The sequence below is a fragment of the Epargyreus clarus genome, unplaced genomic scaffold (assembly GCF_041222505.1).
Source record: "Epargyreus clarus isolate Ecla_fem2 unplaced genomic scaffold, WU_Ecla_fem_2.2 ptg000018l, whole genome shotgun sequence".
NCBI classification, from domain to species: Eukaryota; Metazoa; Arthropoda; class Insecta; order Lepidoptera; family Hesperiidae; genus Epargyreus; species Epargyreus clarus.
Window position 1 is genome coordinate 9153042 of NW_027332226.1, and position 22661 is coordinate 9175702.

Here is a 22661-nt window from a genome sequence, read left to right on the forward strand (position 1 = left end):
TCAGAATATAATGAATACAGATGGCGTGGTTCGTTAAAAATATTCCCTGAGTTGTGGTACTTAGTGGATTTATGTGAATTGCTTTACCCAATAAAGTAAGAGATGTCTCGTAAATCGTTAGAACACTGAAGTGAAGTCAGGCGACACCTAGAGTGGGCGCATCCACCGTTAGTCGTAAGGCTTTGAACATACTATGGATTTAAGACCTTTATTCCTTTATTCCATGCTTCGTTCAGGAATTCCATTTATTATTTCAATGCTTATTTGTATTCGATTTTAATATATCATGCCTATTTAAACAAATTATTATATGTATTGTGCATGAATTATTATGAATGTACAAAAATTGTATTTTTATTAATTAGTAGGAATTTAACATATTTGATAATAATCCTACTCTTGTCCTAGTAATCGTACCTAAGGTCAATCAATTACTATCTTCATTGGATGTAATGATTAGGTGGCTTTATTTCTAGACTCTTAAAATAGTCTCAAAGTCCAATGTTCAATGCGTTTCAAAGTCAACCATAAACCTATAATATCCATATATTTAATGACACTACAGTTCGTTAATACTAAACAAAAAAGGAAAAAACAATTGACAAACCAAACAGAACAAAGTTTGTTGAACTGTTTTGTCTTCTACTTCTATGTTTGGTTAAAATCGGTAGGCTTACTTGTAAATAAACATCTCAAATAACTTAAATCCCGCATCAGTTACAAAGTAAAAGCGGGTGATGGCTGACTGACTGCTTTAAGTAGCTTGATCGTTACAAATAGTCTATTCTAAGAAGTAAGCATCTATGTCGACCTACAAGTATCGAGTAGCGAGACACGGTTCACTAACGATGTGTAGGTCAATGAAAATTGATATTAGGTGTACGAATTAACCCGAAACTGATATATTGTAGGTAAATTTAAGCGGCGATTATGTTTCGGTGGAAATAGTTACAAAATTGTATATGATATACTATGTATCTTGCGCTGTTAGTACGTGGACCAAAATACGTACATGAATTTTGAATCACTTATGAATTTGTATATGAATGTGTTGCTATACACTGTATGTCATGTCATATATTTGTTGTTGTTGTTGTTATATGATAGCTAATGACTAGTAGTAAGGCGACATGGGGAGCCAAGATGCAAGATTTTTTGATCACACCATTATGTATGAAGTCGCAATTCGGTCTTGATTTAAATTACTTTTTCATAGGATACAAGCTCCATTTTGAAATTCCGGATAACAAAAGAAAAACATATATTGATTTTCAGAGTTTATGAACAGACGTGTGGTATTCAAAGCCATGAATTCAATGGCGTAATTATAGATAAAATAGAATAGAAATAACTAACGGACCTCACACATACGCTGACAAAGGGTAGGCGGGAGATGCAGCCGCAGCAAATACATCCCACACGAAATCTATCCAATAAATACCCAAAAAGCTTGTTCTGCGAGCATACCGCGTCTATTGTGTTCCTTGCAGATATATCTTGCGTAAGGAACTTGCCATTCGCGCCGGTTATGCTCTCGCTCTACCCACCTTCAAAGACCTTCGACTATAACTATCGCGACGTCATGTACATTACTGGTTTTGATCGTGCACTCACACTGAGCGAAGTATTGCGGCCAGAAATGGACAGGCTGAAAGCTTTGCGGTTCGTCAAACAACTTTCGTATATCGACCACGGTGACCGGTTATCTAATGCAATAGTTGACAAATCGCTCAATTGTCCCGGGTCGGTAGGATGTCGGGTTCCAACTAGTTGGGTGGCGGGTTGCGCAACTCGTAAGTTGGCGACTGAGTCCGTCTGACGAATGCCGGAAGACGTTTACCTTTATTGTACTTTATTGCGATTGGTCAAACGGTAAGTATTTGTCGATTTGTATTTGAAAGATTTCCATTACTGCTATTTGAACAAAATCCATTTCTCATATTGAATTCCATGAATTCATAGATCTAAAATTTTTACGATCTCTCATTTATAGAAGTGCCTTTTGTTTCGCTAAATGTGATAAATGAACTACGGTATATATCCGAAATGGAAAATTAAATGAAAATATAAACCTTCCTAAAGTCATATTGTACAGTTCCCAAAGTGTTTACATACCAACTCATACCATATAAACACTTTAATTTGGTACCAAAATAAAGGTACAAACATTAATTAAATAACAAAAAAATGTTACAACACTCACCTATATTTTATCAAGATTATGAACCACATAACTTACATTCAGTATAAAAAATTGAAACATTAATGAAATTGATATTTTTGTCCACTAATAAATATGTTTTCGAAGGCACAGCAGGGTGTTATTTGCAATTTTCTCATCTTTTGAGACATTTGCATAAATATATGAAAAATGTAGCGATCGTGGTTTTGGTCTTTTAGAATAAAAGTTTTGTTTTTATATGACCATTATTCATTAATTTAATGGGTTAACATTTTCTTTTATTTATTTTACCTGTACTACTGAGATTCTGGAAGAAATACAGATACATTTGCATGGAATTACCTTTAATACTGGAAAATTCTTTTTTAAATTTTTAAGTAAATTTTACAAGTAAGTTATTCGATGAAAACTATAATATATGATTTTTACAAGGCACTTTGTAAAATTTATATTACCTATTTCATATATAACTGTACTGAAGAATTAGTACGGTAGAGTCCTAAAACCGAATTGAAACAATGAAACCGCGAAAACAAATTTTGATTAAGCAGGATAGAACATACAATTGTTCTAAAATTAGACAAGCCATATAGAAATTACTAGTGGCTACTTACTAGGATCTATGTAATATCGGCCTTTATATAAACATTTAGTAATTCCTTTTGTTTAAAAAACAAAGTTTATCTTTCTAAAAGAAAGAACGTCTTGTCATTTTTATGATGCCGAAATGTAAGTGCTGACGTTTTGAGCTGTTGATTAAAGATTAGGTAATTTAGTCTGAAACTTTTTATTTTATGGCCATTAAAAATACGCTTCTGGTAGATGTAATTCTGAGATGTTGGTTTCATTTTATGGTTATCGCATCTGTGTTTTAGCAGATTTTTATCTAAAAGCTTAATGTTCGTATTAAGCGGAGTGTGATAACTCTTCACACTTCAGTTTAAATTTAAGGACAATAAAATAATAATATTTTTTCAAAAACAAGGACCAAGTTAGAAGATCATAAGGAGAGAAAAGAAGCGATTTAAAATAGCGATATTTACGAGTAAGTTAGATTATAACAAAAACTACAATTTTAACAGTAGCTACTTGGTTATAGTTATGTCAATCGGCAATAAAAACTTTTAAAAATATATTATAAGAGTATTTTATAAAAACGTGAAGCAGATTTACTGCATCCTTGAAACCTTTTTGAATGGTCTTTTATGTTTTTACTGTCCTATAGTTATTACTGTCTTTGACATATTACAAACAAGTTTTGTTTGAATCAAATAACAGTTGGGGCTTTAAAGGTCATAGATTGTCTCAGATTTCAAACCGAGCTATAGCAATTTCAATGTAATGAGTACAATATTTCCATACAATAATTCATTGTTGTGTCTGGCATTAATTGTAATAAGCTTCAAGAACACTAAGACCCATAATAAATATAATTAGAACGTGGAGGGATAACGTATGGGACAGATGCAGATGTATTTTTATAATATAAACATAACTTATTACACTTTTGCTAATTGACGATTAAGTAAAATGGAATCACCGAAATCTAATACCCAATTACAAAATTAAAGTGATTTAAATCAATACCCCGATCTCCGTGTACGGTTTGCAAAATGAAAATCAATAGCAAAAGTGCGATGAAATCGAGAACCGTCGCCAATACTGAAATTTATGATATTTGGGCCCCAGATTCTATTAGCGGAGCGAAGTGAATCGTGTGAAACACAAAGAAATCTGCGAATCTTAGGGCGAGTGGCCGGCAAACAAGCTACCTATGCACCGCGAAATATTTCCCGAGATGCATCGGCACGAGTGCGATGTGCCGATATCTGGCGAGCGCGAGTTCGAATCGTCTATCGACTCTATGATCGGCTTCGACGAGGGGTCACGCGCGTTAAACGTAAATCAACATATCTCGCGACGGGAGATCTAGCCAAGCATGCGCCCGCCCAACAAAAACTGAATTTTATAGCCGTAACACTACACCTGGGAAAAAAGTAAATAAATTGGACAGGCCGAGTGAATGACCCCGCTCCTGCAATGGTCCCCCGACGTCATAAGATTTAGTCGTTTATTATATTAGGGAACATACTCGCATGATGTGTATATACATATAGGCATACTTGTTTTCTACATCATAATATGTTACCGAAATGCAAGTACAGTGTCGTAGCCAACAGTAAACTGGTAAAAAGTAATAATTATCGATCGATCGATAATTAGAATTAAGACTACATACAATATGATTTAAGGTAGGTAATACATAGTTTTCACCCATAACTCATTCCGCTAACTTATTTACCCCTGTACTCCAAATATATCTTTTCTCTCTCTTAAATATATATTTTCTTTTCTTTCTCGTTTATTCACGTATTTCAATCTTAGTGTAAATAAGTTTATTATTTTAGCTTACTCGTTTAAGGAAATAAATATAGTTCAAAAAACTAAAAACACGCTTTTATGATAAAATCAACTGAAAAGCTTTCGGTATTCTATTTCATTCTTTCATACATGCAGGGTAAGATAAGGATGTTAATCTCTTTCTACTGAAAAACGAAATTACTCACTGACAAACATACAAGTGAAGATAATATAAAGCGTGTAAAATAACAGATTCTACTGTAAAGCGCCGCTGTCATAACTGTTCTTGGAAGTACATCGATACATATATTAGTATGCTGTGTTCTGTTGCGTTTTATGACATACGTTTAATGTGCTTACCATTATCGCATACTTCAAGATTGGCTACGCATTAAATGGTCTCAGATAGGATTTGTAACATTTTATTACAAGAAAATATTCGTCTTAAATGTTTTCCATCAGTTTGACTCTTAAATAAAGATTGCTATAAATAAGCCACGTATCAGGCTTTGCAATATATATCAAAAATATATTTGATTATAGTTATTTTACGCACAAGTACTATTTTTATGTTTCTCTTATATTATACATCATCAATGTCACATTTTAAAACCTCCCGCCAATAATCTACGGTGTGAAGCCATAAAACCTGTCATTCATCCTGATGCTATAAAATGCGTTGACTATAAACTTAATCGCGAAAATAGTATATTCTCGGTAAAGTCAAAAAAATTTATAAGAAATTCTAAATATCTTTATTATTCAAAGATATTAGTAAATATCTTTGACTATTTGTTTGAAAATGAAGATAAGTGGAATTATATTGTTTATGAGAAGAATAAAATGACGTGTAGCTATTGTTTAATGTATGTGTAATACCAAACATGTTATTCGCAATGGGACTGTCCTGTTTTTAGCTACTCTGTTCTGATGTCACGAAGAAAAACTGCAGAAAATGTCCCATTTGAGGAAACATGCGACATTTTCAGGCCAGATCAGACAGGTCAGATTAATTACAAATGTGAAGACCTATTTTTTCGCTGACAAGTTGCAATTGTACATATTTCAGAGACTACTAGTATATAGTATACACAAAGGTTTTTTGTTGACTAATTCCTTATAGAGAGCGGCGCAAATCTACGCTACGCAACTAAAATAAAGTGTTATAAATATTTTCCGAATTTTTTACCCAAAATTGTCAACCTTTTAAAGGAAATGAAAGTAAAATAAAAGGTACATGTAAGAAGCAAATTGCCGCTATGTGTCGTATTCATTACGTTACGTTCAGCAGGTAGACTCTATGCCTGCATCAGGCGACTGTCGTACGACCTGCCTCGGTCGAGTCGATCGAGAGGCGATCTCTATCTTTGCAATCGATTCTTATCGTGACAGTTTTACGCGTCGTGTCGCGATTTCACTCCTCTTGAAGCATCGGCGTCGGGTGCACAGACAGAATAATGTGTATTTATACCGTTTCTTGACGAATATGATTGTTATGTTTTCATGTTTTGAGAATTTGCTTTGCAATTACAAATTAATTACTAAGTAAGTTCTAGTTTCTAGTAGTTATAAGTAGGTACCACTTATTTTGTAGAATATATAGTACGCAGGGAGAAGAGTAGAATTACTATATATTCTGCTCTTCACTCTACGTACAAAATATACGTATAGTCGATGTTCAAACTCCAAATCATATAATTCTTTGGCTTATTTCCATTATTTGGTTATTATTTTTCAAACATTTACGCATTATTCTACATATACTCTACAGAGCGTAACCTAGTAGTTAGAAGTTTCGTTTATGTTTAAGAGGAAGATGGAAAATACTTAAGGGCCACTTATCTAAGGAAAAGCTTGATTCATCATCATGGTAAAAAAATGTTATGATCCTTGGCTGTACCTATCGATCAAGGAATAGGTACCTAGATTAAGAGGCTACCTACATAATTGATCGCTTATAATTTCTAATGTGCGTAAAGTCTATGTAATTGTAGAATTTCATACCTATTGGAATTAACTCTTCTCATTTTCAAACAAGTCCTACTAGGTCTTAGAACATGGACACGGAAAATATTTACATTCTATAATAGAAATGCATTAATTGGTAACAACATTATACATTCTTGTATTGAAATTTAGCGACATATTAATTACTTTAAGACGTTTCCTGCACATAAACGTCGCACCTATCCATGATAGATACGTACGTTGGTTTGTTTATTCGTAGTGGCGAGATAAGACTATTGACGGTCCCGATACTAGCCGTCAGGTTGTAACGTACGAGCATCTGAAAAGAAATCTCCGCGCTAAAAGCGTTGAGAGATAGTAGACGCTTACATCCTTCCGATATCGGGTGGGTTCAGACTGGTGTGATAGCGCTAATGAACCCATGTTGCCGTCACACAACTGGCACGGTTTGAACGATGGCGCGGCCATTAGAGAAACCCAAGGCCGGCTGAGGGAGGACAGCTCCGGTAATTATATAAAACAACTAACGCTTGTCGAGCTACGGAGCCACTTAGCTCGCCAATTCTGTAGCTTTAAGCCTTTAGAATACCTGACGCGGAAGAGTTACTGCGCTCTGATGTTAATGCCTTCGTTTAATTTACCAACTTCAATTATCATCTTATATATAAAATTCTCGTGTCACAATGTTAGTTTCCGTACTCCTCCGAAACAGCTTTACCGATTTTCAACAAATTTTATATACATATTTTGTAGGTCTGAGTATCGGCAACTATCAATTTTTCATACACCTAAGTGATAGGGGTTGTTGACCCTTAACATTTTTTTATTTATATGGCAACACAAAGTTTGCCGGGTCAGCTAGTAGTAAATAAAATGTCTAACAAAGCACTAATCTAGCTATTATAATATTTGATTCATGGCACTTCAAGTAAGAATTTGTGGTACACACTTCTAACACAAGTTATTAAATCATAAGTATTTTAGATATGTATTTTTATCAATACAGCTTACATTTTTACATTACATTACATTGCATTATGATAACTAACTAATTGGCCACTCTGAATAGTTTGCGAGTCTGATTGCAAGAATCGTAATCAAGACCAACGTTATTCTTCCGTGAATTGAATAACAATTAAGACCATTTATTTAATTTTAGCGTATTTGTGTAACTTAACTTCTTTTACTTATATTCTATTTGTCATAATAATAGGTTTTCGCGCAAGCGTCAAAACATTGCTAATTTGGGAACATGGAGGAATTTAAGAGAGGGTGGCACACGATTAACGATTAGATGGTTCCCAATAATAGTGCTCACAGCACACTTACCACGATCTCGATTCGAGGTGCTAGGTGAGGATCGCATCGTGATAGCAGCAACAATCTTGTCTAAGAACCGCTAGATTGATAAATGAAAATTGAGAAGTGCCTGTATCTCGGTAGTAATTGTACGGCACACAGAACACACGACCCCGTTTGCAAGACGTTGCGGTCGTGCCTAGTGTTGCCAGGAATTTTAATTTTGCTGAGACGGGTTTGTATGTAGGATCTAATTTACTATAAATTACTTTAGGTATGCTTAAAAAATTGATCAAGAAATTCTCGGACCAAAATATTATTTTAAAATGTTTGTAGTTGTAGTACTATGTTACATACATATGTAGTCGGTAAGAAGAATGATATCTTAATTAACTCGCTTAATTAAGATATCATTCTTCTCGCTCGCTAAGATTCACAAATTTAAATAAAAAAACATTTTTTTAATTAATCTCTTCATTGACTAATATTTTTGTATTCCTAGGTAAATTACGATTACTATGATTGCAAAAGCATCAAATTGAGATCATAAACGTTATTACATTTTACAGTAACATTTTTTTAAATCCTTAAATTTTTGTTAATAGCATGGTCACAATACTCACTAAGTCTAATGTCAAAATATAAGATGCAAGCGCCCGCAGGCGTGTGTTAGAAAACGTGTACGCATTTTAGTCGGCGATCACTCTTGACAAATAACTACGTGTATGTGGGCCTTTTCGTTTGATGGAACAATTATCTAATATACGTTTATCTTATCGTACGGTTAGTTATTGCTACACTAACGACCTACCCTGATGGAGCATGAAACAAGTACTTGTTACATTTGCTTTTTTGTCTCAATTTGTATGGGGTTTCACTTTCGAGTTTCGTGTATCTATTTATTTATGCTTGTTCTGTTAGGTATTAAATTCTATACAACTAGTGTGTAATAAAATGCTGTTTGTGGCACAAATAATTGGCCAAATACGAGTCGAATCCTGAGATTTCGGTGCCACCAAATTTTTATTAATTTTGTATTTTTTCATTATGAATTATTTACTTATTACGGTTCAATAGATAAAGCTGAAAGATGCTAAAAAATAGAAGTTTCTTGTATGGGACGCCCATTTATTTTGAAACTTTTTTTTATTTTTAGAGACAGAGCCCCGTGACTAACAGACAGACATCGGAGGCTTAGTAATAGGTTTGCGGTTTTAGGGCTCGTACACTAATTGATATACACTAATTGCTAATTAAATATTACTGATTGAGGAACAGGACTCTTTGGGAAACTAAATATAAAATAAATGATATATGATAAATGGATGAACTCAAAATCTTCTTTGTTACTCTTTCCTGTATCTCCTAAGCAAAAACAAAAGTGCACACTTCTTTTTACGATCCATGTCATGATCTAATTTTCAAAATACGTTCCGTACGGTTGACGGTTGGCGGAAGAATGGTCACCCTGGGAGACGCTATGCCGCACGATATCGCATCGCAGCAATTCGTGTCGCAATCTTCTGCGCTGCGAATTCGCGTCGCGTCGCATTGCAGTTTTGTGTACAAACACTTACCCTCTAGGTACGGAAAACTTAAAAAGCACTAAAACATACATATAATGCACTTAGCTTATAATCGACGCTTAAACTCTCCTCCTAAACCCATCCTTGGCTTATAAATAATCGAATAAGGCTTATCAACAACAACCCATTACTGTCCCACTGCTGGGCACGGGTCTCCTCTCAGACTGAGAAGGATTAGGCCATAGTCCACCGCGCTGGCCAAGTGCGTATTGGTAGACTTCACATACCTTTGAGATTTTTTTTTCTATAAATCTCTTAGGTATGCAGGTTTTCTCACGATGTTTTCCTTCACCCTTTAGCAAGTGATAATAAATTTCTAATACGCACATAACTTCGAAAAATCAGAGGTGCGTGCCTGGGATTTGAACCTCGGACCCCTCGATCGAGAGGCCGAGTTTCTTAACCACTAGGCTATCACTGCTATAATAAGACTTATAAGTACTGTAAATACTATTTTTAAACGAGAGATATCTGGAGAAACTAGCGTTTGTAGCGTTTCGCTTTATGTACTGATATTGCGCTGAACTGTAATGGCTCTAAATTAGATCTAAGATAGATATTCGACAGCTAGTAGTCGGTTTGTGACAAAATCGGAATGTCTGGCCGCAAAACAGGAAATGAAAATTAATGTCTCGAACAGCTTATAGTGAAACGCAGAAACGACTTATTTTATTAATTAGTTCTCTTGTAATTACACCTCACGATATGGTAGTTACTCGATTAGTAACCGGCGATCTAGGTTAAAGTCATTTCAACCTAGTTAATAAAAGTATTTACTAGGATTAATACGTAAATAATTTAATACTCTACCTTAATATGTTATCTTCATCAGTACGTGGCTGTTAATGTCGAATAAGTGAACCTACAACGCCTTACTCTACTTTTATAGAGTTGTTGTACATTAACTTTCGAATGGAAATATATAAGTCTATGTAACTATTGCTATAAAATTTAGCTTATATGTAAAATTATCGTGCCATAACGTTAGTTAACGTACTCCTCCGAAACGGCTTTACCAATTTTCACCAAATTTTATATGCATATTCAGTAGGTATGAGAATCGACTACTATCTATTTTTATACCCCTAAGTGATAAGGGTTTTTCACCCTTAACATTTTTTTTATTTATATGGCAACACAACCTTTGCCGGGTCAGCTAGTGTTTTAGTATTTAAGTTATCTAAGCCTATAAGGAAATTACTTAACCTGACAATTATTGAACATAAATCTTTTAGAGTGATAATAGTGATTTTAAAAACTTAGAAGTATAAAGAAATCCATTTTAACAACCTGCTTGCACATTTTATACATCTCATTTTAAAAGCAGACTGCCTAATAGATTGGATTAATGTAGGCAAAAAAAAAAAAAACATTAAACGATTAAAAATAAGTTATCGGGCATATAAAGATAACTGTGACAGACCGGAGTTTCAAGGTATTTTTATATTACGATTATTGGGGGATGAAAAAAGGTTTTTTTTTATTAACTGTATAGTATAACTAGTTTTATAATTAATACAGTAGATTTGACTGTTTGTTTATCTTATAAATTAATTTAAAATAAAACCAATTATTCAATATTTCTTTCTTCCTGCAATGCATTTTAACATCATCATCATCAACATCAGATGGACAACATGTTTGTGCACTTCTATTATATACAAATCAAGTCATAAAGTCTACAAATACAGTGGTTGCGTCGTGTAAAAAGAATTACGCGAATCTTTGTTCATATACATTATACATACATAACGAGCATAATCTTGCCCGTGAGAAAGTTGTGCCGCTCGCTCGTTTAATTAGCCAAACATAATATTCATGTGCTAGCCAAAGGATTTATAATGCTTTACGCCGCCACGAAAAAACACCAAGTAAAAATAAAACAAGACCGAGCAAATTCTTGCCTTTCCTTAAGACATGATTGAACGATCCTTAATGAACTGGCTTAAGCCCTTAGGTAATATAATACGTAGAATTAAGTCCTGTTCATACTATTCAAAACGGGTCGTATAATCTTTCAATTGTCCCAGTGATTGGGCTAGTTGTAAAAAGATATGGAGCATGGCAATCTTCCAATAATAATATTATTATAAGCTCCTCCATAAACGCTTAAAGATTTTAAGGAAATGAGATGTTGATTGCGTTGAATAAACAATACCAGGTGGATGGATGCATGTGGTGGCATTTTTTCTAACAAATCAGTTTAGAAACGAATATGATCGCACATGACAGATACTCATAACATGATTCCAAACATTTGCTCGCATTCCACTTAACGATCTAAAAAACCACACCGTATTATAATTATTGTTCTCTCAATTTATTTCGTATGCTAGAATAAGATAATCACATGACCACGGGCATTACGATCGCTTAGTGGTACGAGCCTTTGATTATGGAAAGGCAAATTTATTTTTCTATAAAGTGAAAGGGGTAAATTGTTCTGATAACAATATTTTAGAGCAAATAATTAAGTTATATTCATCACCCAATTATACTAAGATAATCTTAATGATAAAAATCTATAGATTATTTACTGGATAAAATCTAGATGCTTATGTTTAAGGCTTTCGTATTTTTTCGGAAAACAGAATACTTATGAAAATCGCGTAAATAATGGCCATTTGTTCTTTCTTTAAATTAAAACGGAAGTTTGGTTCTTTTATAATATCAGCCTTCAAACCAGCCTCCGAGATTTCATAAAACAAATCATAATATGTACTGTATCATAATATGTACATCGAATTCATTATTGGTACTTTTGGTAAATTTATATATCACATATCATATTTTTAAAGATTTTTCTTATTATATTTTAAAGAGTATTGGTGTTTGTAAGCATTGGTTATTTCATAACGTGTGTAGGTACCTTTACACGGCGGTTGAACGAGTGTGAATTATTTTTGCAATGACGTCTCATCAATTTTTAGGTTTTCGATTAAGTTCAAGGCACGTTAATGAACCTCGAATGTAACCAGACAGAATTTATTTGAAAGTCAGTACCATATTTTGTTACTTATTAATAATAATAAGTAATGGGCTGTTAAAAACGTTACTTGCACCGCTAACGTATTTTTAACGATTATTATTGATTAAATCAATTTATATTTCAATTTGGAGTTGTACACTCCAATAATTAAATTAATAATGAATGTTAAGTCAAATTAATTAATTTTGGTTTGTGAGGTGTGGTAAGGGACAGAGATTTATACTAGGCATTCCAACTTAGTCCTCAAGGGTAGCAACCAATCTGTGTGAATCCAAGAAGGACTGCAATCCACGGACGGTCGTGGCTATAACCATCAGATGGACTTCATGCTCATTTGCTATCTCTTTGTTATAAAAAAAATCCTCCATACACTGCATTTATCATTCATCTGCCTAACCTACCTAAAATGCAGATCTTTGACACTTTAAGAATAGGTATATTCCTAAAATATTGCAATTAGAACATAAAATCCGAAACTGAAGTTTTAATTAAAACATTGTAAGCCTAATGTAAATTTACAGCTACAAAGCGGGCTGTTGGCTATTATAATGTACGCGGTTACACAATAACAACATTTAATCAGATGATCTTTTTGTTTATCGACAAAAGAATAGCGCAAAAACCGGTACTGCTGTAACAGAGTACATGAGGGCCGTTCGTTAGCCTGAATTTTGTTGAACGGGAATCGAACCCACGGACGTCGTCGTGGCTTGTCGACCGACAACGATCTCGCTCCCATTGTGTGCTTTGGCCCCTTGATAACATTTACCTCGCTTAAAGGGAGAATTTTAATGAAACCATATTGGCCATTGGCCAAAATCAATCGGTATTCTAGTTGGTACTTACTATCTAGAAAGCATTTCTGTTAAAATAGTCTTAAAATAGAATTCACCTTTTTGAATAAATTTGATTAATATATATGTAGCAAACATTATTCCTTCTCATATTCTTGAAAATTACGTTATTATTATTATACTTATGTCAATATTTAAATTCTTGCATTTCAAAAAAAATCAATATATTTTTCTTACAAATTAGGTACCTAAGAAAATGTATCACTTAAAATAAGTGCCTTAACATTTTGTACATTACAAGCAAATTAAAATTTGTATTTGCAACGACACAGATAGGTAAATGATAAAATATTACCGAGAAAATTACTTGTCGCGTAACAACATTCAGAAATAGGTGCAAGAATGTTAAAGTGGCTAGTCCGAGTGCACCACGGTATCTAAATTAAACAAATGATTATACTATTTTACCGGCGCCTATTGCGTAGATAATAACCGGGTGGTTCAGTGCGTAATAAACGGTTTCTGCTCGAACAAAGCCTTGCAATCGGCAGGAATGAGTAATTACCTCAAATCTAGTTAGTGTCTCACTCAAAACATAAATCAATAGTGTCACAATAAGGCAATGCTTACCAGTAAACCGATTGTCTGATATCTGTGCGGCATTCCTTCACCCGTGTATATCATTACGTGGGTTTTTATTCGTGTATAAGCAGATACATACATATCAGTGTTTAAGTAATGCATCGAATTACCATAATCCTTTCAATTACAATAATCCACACACTTTAGTAAATTAAATTTCGACAAAATTAAAATTGTAATTTTAAATGAAAAGTATCAAATTTCTAGTAACCTGTACTAAGTATTTCTCCTATGCTACACGTGTAATACGTGTTACTTATTCTATTTTACTATCTACAATAATGTGTTTTTTAAAACAACACATCTATTTCAAACATGAAGTATCCGATGTTAATGTATACACAATTATTAAGCCACAATTTTTGCCCCTATCATCGTACCTAAGGGCCTAGATAACCCTAAAAGACTGACCATGAACAAAACACAAAAGTGCCCGGAGTCACGAGACAAAATTCAAGCACAGTTTCGCGTAGATAAACTTGAAGCGTATGAATCGAGCGTGCTGCTTCTAGCTAAACTGAACATGGTTAAAAGCAACAATAGTTTCGCCCGACATGGAAAAAGTCGTGACCAACTCGCGGTCGGGTCGGCAGGATGCTTCGGGCGTAAATAATGCCGACGTCCGATCTTAATTATCGCTCCATCGTTAGAGATGACCGACGGGCACACCGAAATCGGCGAGCGGTTGCGACACAGCGGCGCGGGGCGGGTGCCCGTCATTATCGGAACGGTTATATCGCCCACCGATAAATCGCTAGAACCACCTGCGAGACTCATTGTGCCGTTTTGGCACCGGACATTATAATTCTTTTGTTGCCATTGCCATTGTTTTCGAATGATGACTCGGAATTTCTACTTCTAAAATCGATTCCTAGATAATCGGAATGACAATTGAGCTTTTTGTTCGAAAGGGTTTGTTGAACGCTAACGCCGATTGCAGTATTTACAGTTATTGATGACATCATATTTGTATGCTGTGGCAAAAAAGAACTATTCTTTATTCTCTTGAACACGTCCGGAACATGATCTTGATCTACCTAGTAATCTACGTGCTACAAGCATGTCAATCAAAAACAAACTAAACAATATTAGCTTACAGTTCCAGCTATGGTCCATGGTACAAACAATCGAATAAAGCGACGTACATACTATTTTCACTATAATCATTGAAACAACATTTTTTTAAGTTTGATGGCTTGATAACAAAAAAAATAGTGAAAGTCGGTAAGAGTTTGGGTAAATTTTGGAGCCATTTGAAAAGTCTATGCAATATTTACAGTAGATGTCCTAAAATAATTGTTTCGATAGCGTCGTAATACCCATAATATTTTCATTATCTTTATGATGTATCTTAGTCCTTTTGTAGATTGTTTCTAATAACATCGGCATGATTAACACAAGTATTGTGCAAAACCATTGGTATATTCTACAATGCTGTATCAATATTCCAAACATATCAGTTGTGTAGAGATGAAAACCGCTCGATGTCGATACGGACGAAGTCGCACAGTCTCGTAATTAATAACAAACATTGTTAAAAAATGGCATGCTCTCATTTGGTTTCAGCTGGATAATCGTTAGGCGCTTTGTGTTCGCCGCTGCATGCGCAGATCTCGATCCGTGAGACGTTGAAAAATTCTAAGCTCGTGATTTTCGTTCGTGTACTTCATTTATTTGTAAGAAGACGTTGAATATTGTTTACAACGAGATTATTAGAGTTTCCTGCTTTCCCTTTACAGCAAAAACGAACTACCGTTATTGTACATTTGTTATTGCCTGCTTTAAGTCGCATTAATAATATTATCTTCAACATAATTGTATTGTATAGTACCTATTTACATTTACTCTGGAGATATTATATCTGTTCTATATACTTCGTAAAAGAATCTGTCTTCTTGACGTATACATGGTGATTCTTGAGAAATATTTAAGATACGCGTAGTTATTATAAAATTATACTATCGATCTGGGAATAATACGAAGATAGTGCCCTCAGGATGCGAATTTAGGAGAAATTGAGGGTGCTTGCGTGCCTGCCCGCGAGCCCTGATCCTTGCATGCTCACCAATAATAAATATTATTACGATCAGATTCATATAGCACACGCAGGACAGTTTTAAAAGGGAATCAATAGCAAATGTTCCTCCTTAAATTAATTATTTAATGAATGAATATTGAGAATGAAATCTAACTTGACAAATGTCTGTATTTTTTGTATCTGTAAGTACCTTTTAGACATGATTAAGTAATTTAGTTATAATAATAATAATTGATAAAAAAAAATCTATAAAAATTGAAATACAATTAATTTTAAAGACCTGCGTAATAATGCTATTGAAAAAATGGAAAAGTAGATATCGCCTTAAAAAGCTATCTAAACTTTAATGTTTATGTTTGATTCGAAAATATATGTAGTCTGCTCGAAATGTACACAATAGAATTAGAAAAAAATCATCTCAGTTTTCAAAAAGAGTAACAAAAGAAAATGTCGCAATCACTTCCCGAGATTTCGCTAAACACAGGGCCGAATGTTTCGAGCAATGCGCTCTGGGCGATGCAAATTGCGTCGCCTCTTATCGATGCACTTTATCCAGGGTACTTTTGTGCATATTTTACATATATTTACGGGGATGCAGCCGATAGCCGGTGTGGGCGGACTCCGTGCCCGCATGCTAATTCACATAGGGAACAGTGCACGTGAAGACATGCATTTAGGCACCATAATACCAACCAACTATGTTATATTGTATAAATATTTTAAATTATACATTTTAAGTACCTGCCCGCAACTACCATTCAACGAGATACGTGCTCGAATCATGATTTCATTATTCGATATTTTACAATGTAATCTTTATATTATGCACTGTAAAATTTATTAGCAAAAAGTGATTCCGCGTTGGAAAGTTTTTGCATGACCAGCGGCTAGTTTGTCAGCGAGGTCGTTTGCTCTCTAGTTTACACATGGACCGTTTTTTGTGTATGTCTCCATTATATTTAACATTGAATAGACTCCCTGTGTTCATATTTTTTTTCAGATTTCTGCAACACTAAAAATAGGGATTCCTTACACAAATAACGTCTTACTCGTAAATCATAACAAACGTGCAACGTTCATACTCTGTGACCGTTACTCACAATGTACGAGGCAAATGTGCGAACTACCTTCTGGCAACATTAATCTTTGACAGCATAACATAATTGTGCCGGGTCCTGAGGGAATAGCGGTGCGAACGCAGGCGCTCCGCGGTCACGAACCGCTCTAAACGTAGAGTCAAAACCTAAACGATGCCACCATATCCGTCGGCAACAGCCACTCATACTTTGTATGCCCTTTGCATACTTCCTCTATATTTCAAAGTCAAAACTTTAACGTAGGTTAACGTCTCATACTTTTCAAGTTAGTTTACAAAATTATTCACATATGTACTGTCTTGGACATACAAATTATACACACACACACATACACACAAATACATACATACACATTAATTACTTTAATGAAAAAAAACTGTTAGGTACGTAATTAAAATAATGAAACTTGAAGTTTACGTTACAAAAATGTAAACTTAGGTACTTAATATTTTCTTTTTTACATCTTTCATATCGTGAATTTAGTGCCATAACTCATAACGCAACTCTTACGTTATTGATAATATGTTACAGATATGAGAGAATAGGTACCAAATACGAACATGATCAAACATTAGAAATGACATTGTTGTATTAATGAAACATGTATCTGTACAGGCGAAAATGCATTAACAAATTATGACGTGTAAGTAATTACGTATTATAAGATTTAAGGGCCTAACATGACACAAGATTTGTGAGACACGGTGTATGACATCACGTAAATTACATTTTTTGACGTGAACGATGTAATATCTAATAATGAAAATGATAAATTATACGAACACCAAAGTAGCAAAGGGATACCATTGTGATCGAAGGTGCAAGGTGAAATTATATAAAAATGAAATAAGGCAATAAAAGGAGTGACGTCGAAAATTTCGAGGTAAATGACTAGAATGATTGATGTTCGTGAATTTACATTGCACTGTGCCCAAAACGACAAAATTGAAAGGTCATTTTTCAGAGCCTAAAGCCGACCGCGGCCGTTCGATCGACAAAATGAAAAAATAACAGCTTGAAATAGCGAACGTGAAAATTAAAATCGAAATGATGGTAAAACATCATTAAGCGTGTATGAAAATATTTTGATAGCATTTGCATATACAATTTAGAGTGCTATTTTATTTAGAGAAACATTGTATCCATGTAGGTTCTAATGGTAATCTTGCAATATATTATGTACATTAGTTAATAAATATTATATAGCTTTAATATAATGACCATTAGTCAAACGTATGCTACAAGAAACTTACAATACTTTGTATTAATCTAGTAGCGAACCACAATCAATTATCGAAACTTGACTAATCGACGATCCAACTAAACCGACGTTCTGTCATTTCTCTTCCTTTAATCGATTACTTCAAACATGAACTCTAGGGGGTCCAATAGCACGAGACGAACTACGTGTAAGCTTTTTCATAATAAATCTCTTGTTTTTTGCTTTACCGACATTTTAACCGTCTACAGGCTACGTGAATAACATACTTATTGTTCGTAGTTTTTGTGCAAAGTTTGCCTTACCTATTACATTGTTAATTCATGTTGCCTTTACACAATTAGACACGACAAAAGCCATTTCCGTGTAAGGTTTTCGCTTCTCATTAATCGATACGTAGAGAATTTGTACTGTGATACGAGTACTAATAAAATGCCGCAACGTTTACGAGCGATCCCACATATTCTCATGCTTTCCTAATTTTTGAACAATAAATTTTATTAACACGTTTCAATTTATTCCCCCGACAAACTGGACGGTACAATCAGCGTTAATTGCAGCTTCTCTTACGTAAAATATCGTAGGCGTCTCGAGTTATTCTATGCGTGCTTTAAGACGGCACCCCTCATTCGTACACAAAGAAAAGATTGAGTCATCATAACAAATGCGCAGCTCCTCTTGGTCGAGGGCAGGGAACTCTCTACAATCGGCCTGTTCTTATCTGTGACGGCTCCGATCATTGTGGCCCGAATTCTTCGTGCTTCAGACTACGGATGACGAAACGATGCTGGTTTTAGTCTTTTACTCCCTGTCCCTTTGTTGACTTGTCGAGTTTTGTTCGAATGGCTTTTTGTAAACGTTCACCGGCTGCGTTTGTAAGCTCCCCTCTGACTATAAATCTTATCTAATAAATCTCATCAAGCGGGAATTAAACAGTATGGCTTCAACTTTAAGGTCAACGATTAAAACTCTTTGACAGAATCATGTCAATTTTTATAAACGATACCGCGTTTCAATAACTGGCTCGTTACCTTTAACAAAATGTATCGTGACGTTTAAAGCACAACCTTATTTTTGTTATTGGCATTTATTAACCAGTACCCTTAGTATAGGTTTGTACGTTTTTAAAAAATGACTGTTTTTGTATTTGTTTACGTATTGCCCATACTATTTCAATTAGTTTTTATACAATCTGCTAGGGGCGCTGATTGGAAATGTATGGGCAAATACGTAAAACCTAATACTAAGGGCACAGACCATGTATTAAATTGTCACATACTAATTATTTTTAGTCATTTTAAATTGAACGTAAATGCCGTCGTAGGAAAAAAGTAAAGACCATCTTAAGTTACTAGAAGATAGACTTAAAGCAACATTGTTCCATAAATGTACTTAATGTGACATTTGCGGCAAATCACGTGTATTATTTACATAAGGGCACGTTTATATAAAATACTCGAAGGCACATTTTGTCATCGTGCCAGTCAGTCAAGTCCAGTCACACATTTGTCCCGGCCGCCGGTCGCTGGCTGCATTTTTAGAATTATTAATTTGGTTCGTGTTCTTATACTGTGTTAAAGCGGCCGATTTTGTGCGAAAGTTATAAATAAAACATAACCCGTCCTGCCTTGGCTCGCTTTTATAGAAGTCGATGCTTACCTAAATACGTTACTGTAACAATAGTTCGTTTTTCCTTCGGACATTTTAAATTGTTTCGACAAATGTTTGATGTGATTATTTGTGGAGGTCGATGTTGTCGACTTTCGCATACAAAAGCCATTTTATAACGAGTCTATTTGCATATTTTTTATGTAGGTTTTACCCTTACTATGTTTTTACAAATTCATATTGTCTGTAATTATCATTAATGAACAATACTTGTTACAAACAGGTTTCGTTAAAGATTTCGTTTTCTTTGCAGGTTGAAGTTTTGATCTTGGACAAAAATGACAGCCCTCCGGAATTCAAGAACATACCATCAGCCTACTTTGCTTCCGAGGATCTTTCTCCTGGACAGTTGATAGCCACGATAACTGCGGAGGATCCAGATACGATTGGAACTACAACTTACAGCATACAGTCTGATGAATCCACGCCGTTCACACTGGATTCCCGGACCGGAGCACTAACGCTGAAGGAACCCTTGGATCGGGAGACGGTCTCTGAGTACCAAGTCACCATACGGGCCCACGATGGTGTTCAGTTCACAGATGTCACCGTAACTATACAGGTAAAGTCATTTCCATGTTTTCCCTTATAAATTCTAATTCTCAGTTAGTAGCCGACTGATTTAGGGAGTAGGTTTGTAATTACAAATCAGTAATTACAGATTAATCGCCAGGCATTCATCATATCGGTCTGCTATGCCGTTTAGTCCTACTAAATATTTAAATAACTAACTTACAAATCTATATTCTCTAGATTTTTCGTAGGGTACGACTGAAAAGTTTTTCGTTTTTTGTAATAGTGGTTAGTATGATATTATGCGCTATGTTTATACAACAAAGCACAATGTGACCTGAAATGATAGTTTAGGATTACAATCTAATTACATAAAAAATTGGGAGAGGGACCGATTAATAAAAATAAATAATCAAACTTTTATTTCGTCGTAAATCCTGAGCGACTACGTGGCGCGTATAATGCACTCCACCTAGGTAAGCATTCCTTAAACAGGTTTACGAAATAAATTATATTATTAAACGATGATATTTTAACATAGCGTGCATTTTTGAACGTTACAAAACTGCTCTCAAATAACACATGTAGCGGTGCTGTCAAATTTGATGTCGGACCAGACTTCTCAAGAGCGGACCAGTATTTTATTACGGCATACGGCCACTTGCTGCCGTGACGCATAACTGTCTTTGTTTCTTTCAATGATATTTTAAAGTAAAGATAGGTTACAAGCGGGCAAAACAAGAAATATACAAAATGCAGCGATTGATGTACAGGTAACAGTCATTAGGTATTTTAGTCTTCTAAGCCTCAAAATGCCTTTTTGTGCAAATGCGTAAATGTGTAAAATAGTATTTTTATCGCATTGTTCCAATAGCTCTGTTCTTTATAGAATATGTTTCTATGTAGTAATATGTAAGTAAAATGCAAAATGTGTATGTGTGTGTCAATGTGCTCGCGGTTCTCTCACTTTTTCGAGTTGTTTAGTGGACATGTAACCCATCTAGATTTTAAAATATCATTGGTTTATTTGAGTTATTTGTTGGAATACACAAGTGTTTACACATTTACTTAGGTTGTCTTGCCTAAACGTCCTACTTCATTAAGAGGTGCCATTTTTTAATCAAATTACAGTATTATGTTCAACAACGGGTGAGGGAGATGCACCTGCTGTGAATAAAATCGAGGTCGCTTTATCTCTTACACCTTTATGAATGCAATTGGAATTCAAAAGTATTTTAATATTCTTATATTTATGTATCTCTTTTACAATTTATTGTAAGGTCGTAATGCGCAGTTTATTTTTTTATTTTTACCAACCAACCTGTGATGACTACAAAATGCCACAAGCGTATAAGTATAAAATAGTGTTATGAATATAATACTTGCCGATATTACTTAGCTCCGCTTATTAAAAGTGCGGTAATTATTCTATTAATTCAACAGCATTGCATATTAGTAGAGTTTAATGACCAACAGAGCAGCCGATATTTAACTGTCATTATTAACTATAGATTAAGACAAAGTAAAAGGAGAATATGTGAAGGGAGAATATGAAAAAAAGCAGTAATAACCAATTGGTTAAGAATCTCGGCCTGTTGACCGAGGGGTCCGAGGTTCAAATCCTAGGCACGTACCCCTGATTTTTCACAGTTATGTGCGTATTAGAAATTAATTATCACTTGCTTAAATGGTGAAGGAAGAAGGAAATCTTCGTGAGGATACCTGCATACTTGAGAAATCTTAAAAAAGTTTTCATAGTTATGTGAAGTATACCAAAACGCACTTGGCTAGCGCGGTGGACTATGGAAACTAATGTGAGGAAAGTGTAAGGGAAATTCACCTCAAAGAGTCCATACTACAGAACCTTCGGAAAACTTGCTCTCTTTTTGTTAAACGACTCCTACCTAAGCGTGGAATTATATAAACAGGTTATTGAAACAAATTACATTCTAACGATGATACATTATCGTAGCGTGCATTTATTCGTTTAATCTGCTATCAAATAACATATGTAGCGGTGCTGTCAAGTTTGATTCGGAGTTGTGCTTTGGAATCTTTGATAAGTAAAGTAGAAAGATACGTCACCTCCTTGAAATTGAATGAAGCCACAAAATAATGATTTGATCGTTAATTGTTTGAATTCTTGACAAATAAAAAAAAATGAGAAAATTTACGTATAAATAACAATACTATGTAATCCCATAGTATTACATATATATATATATATATATATATATATATATATATATATATAAATAAGAATTTCAAACATTTTAGAGACATTTTAGAACTGAGACGTGGCAAC

At 34.5% G+C, this 22661-nt stretch overlaps 1 protein-coding gene across 1 annotated transcript in view; it reads left to right on the plus strand.

Moving 5' to 3' along the window:
- Positions 1 to 22661, plus strand: part of ft (cadherin-related tumor suppressor fat) — a 118481-nt gene that overhangs the window by 78772 nt on the left and 17048 nt on the right. Inside the window, exon 2 of the mRNA XM_073082597.1 lies at positions 20097 to 20405. Within this exon, the coding sequence (XP_072938698.1) occupies positions 20097 to 20405 (309 nt within the window). The remainder of the gene's footprint in view (positions 1 to 20096; positions 20406 to 22661) is intronic.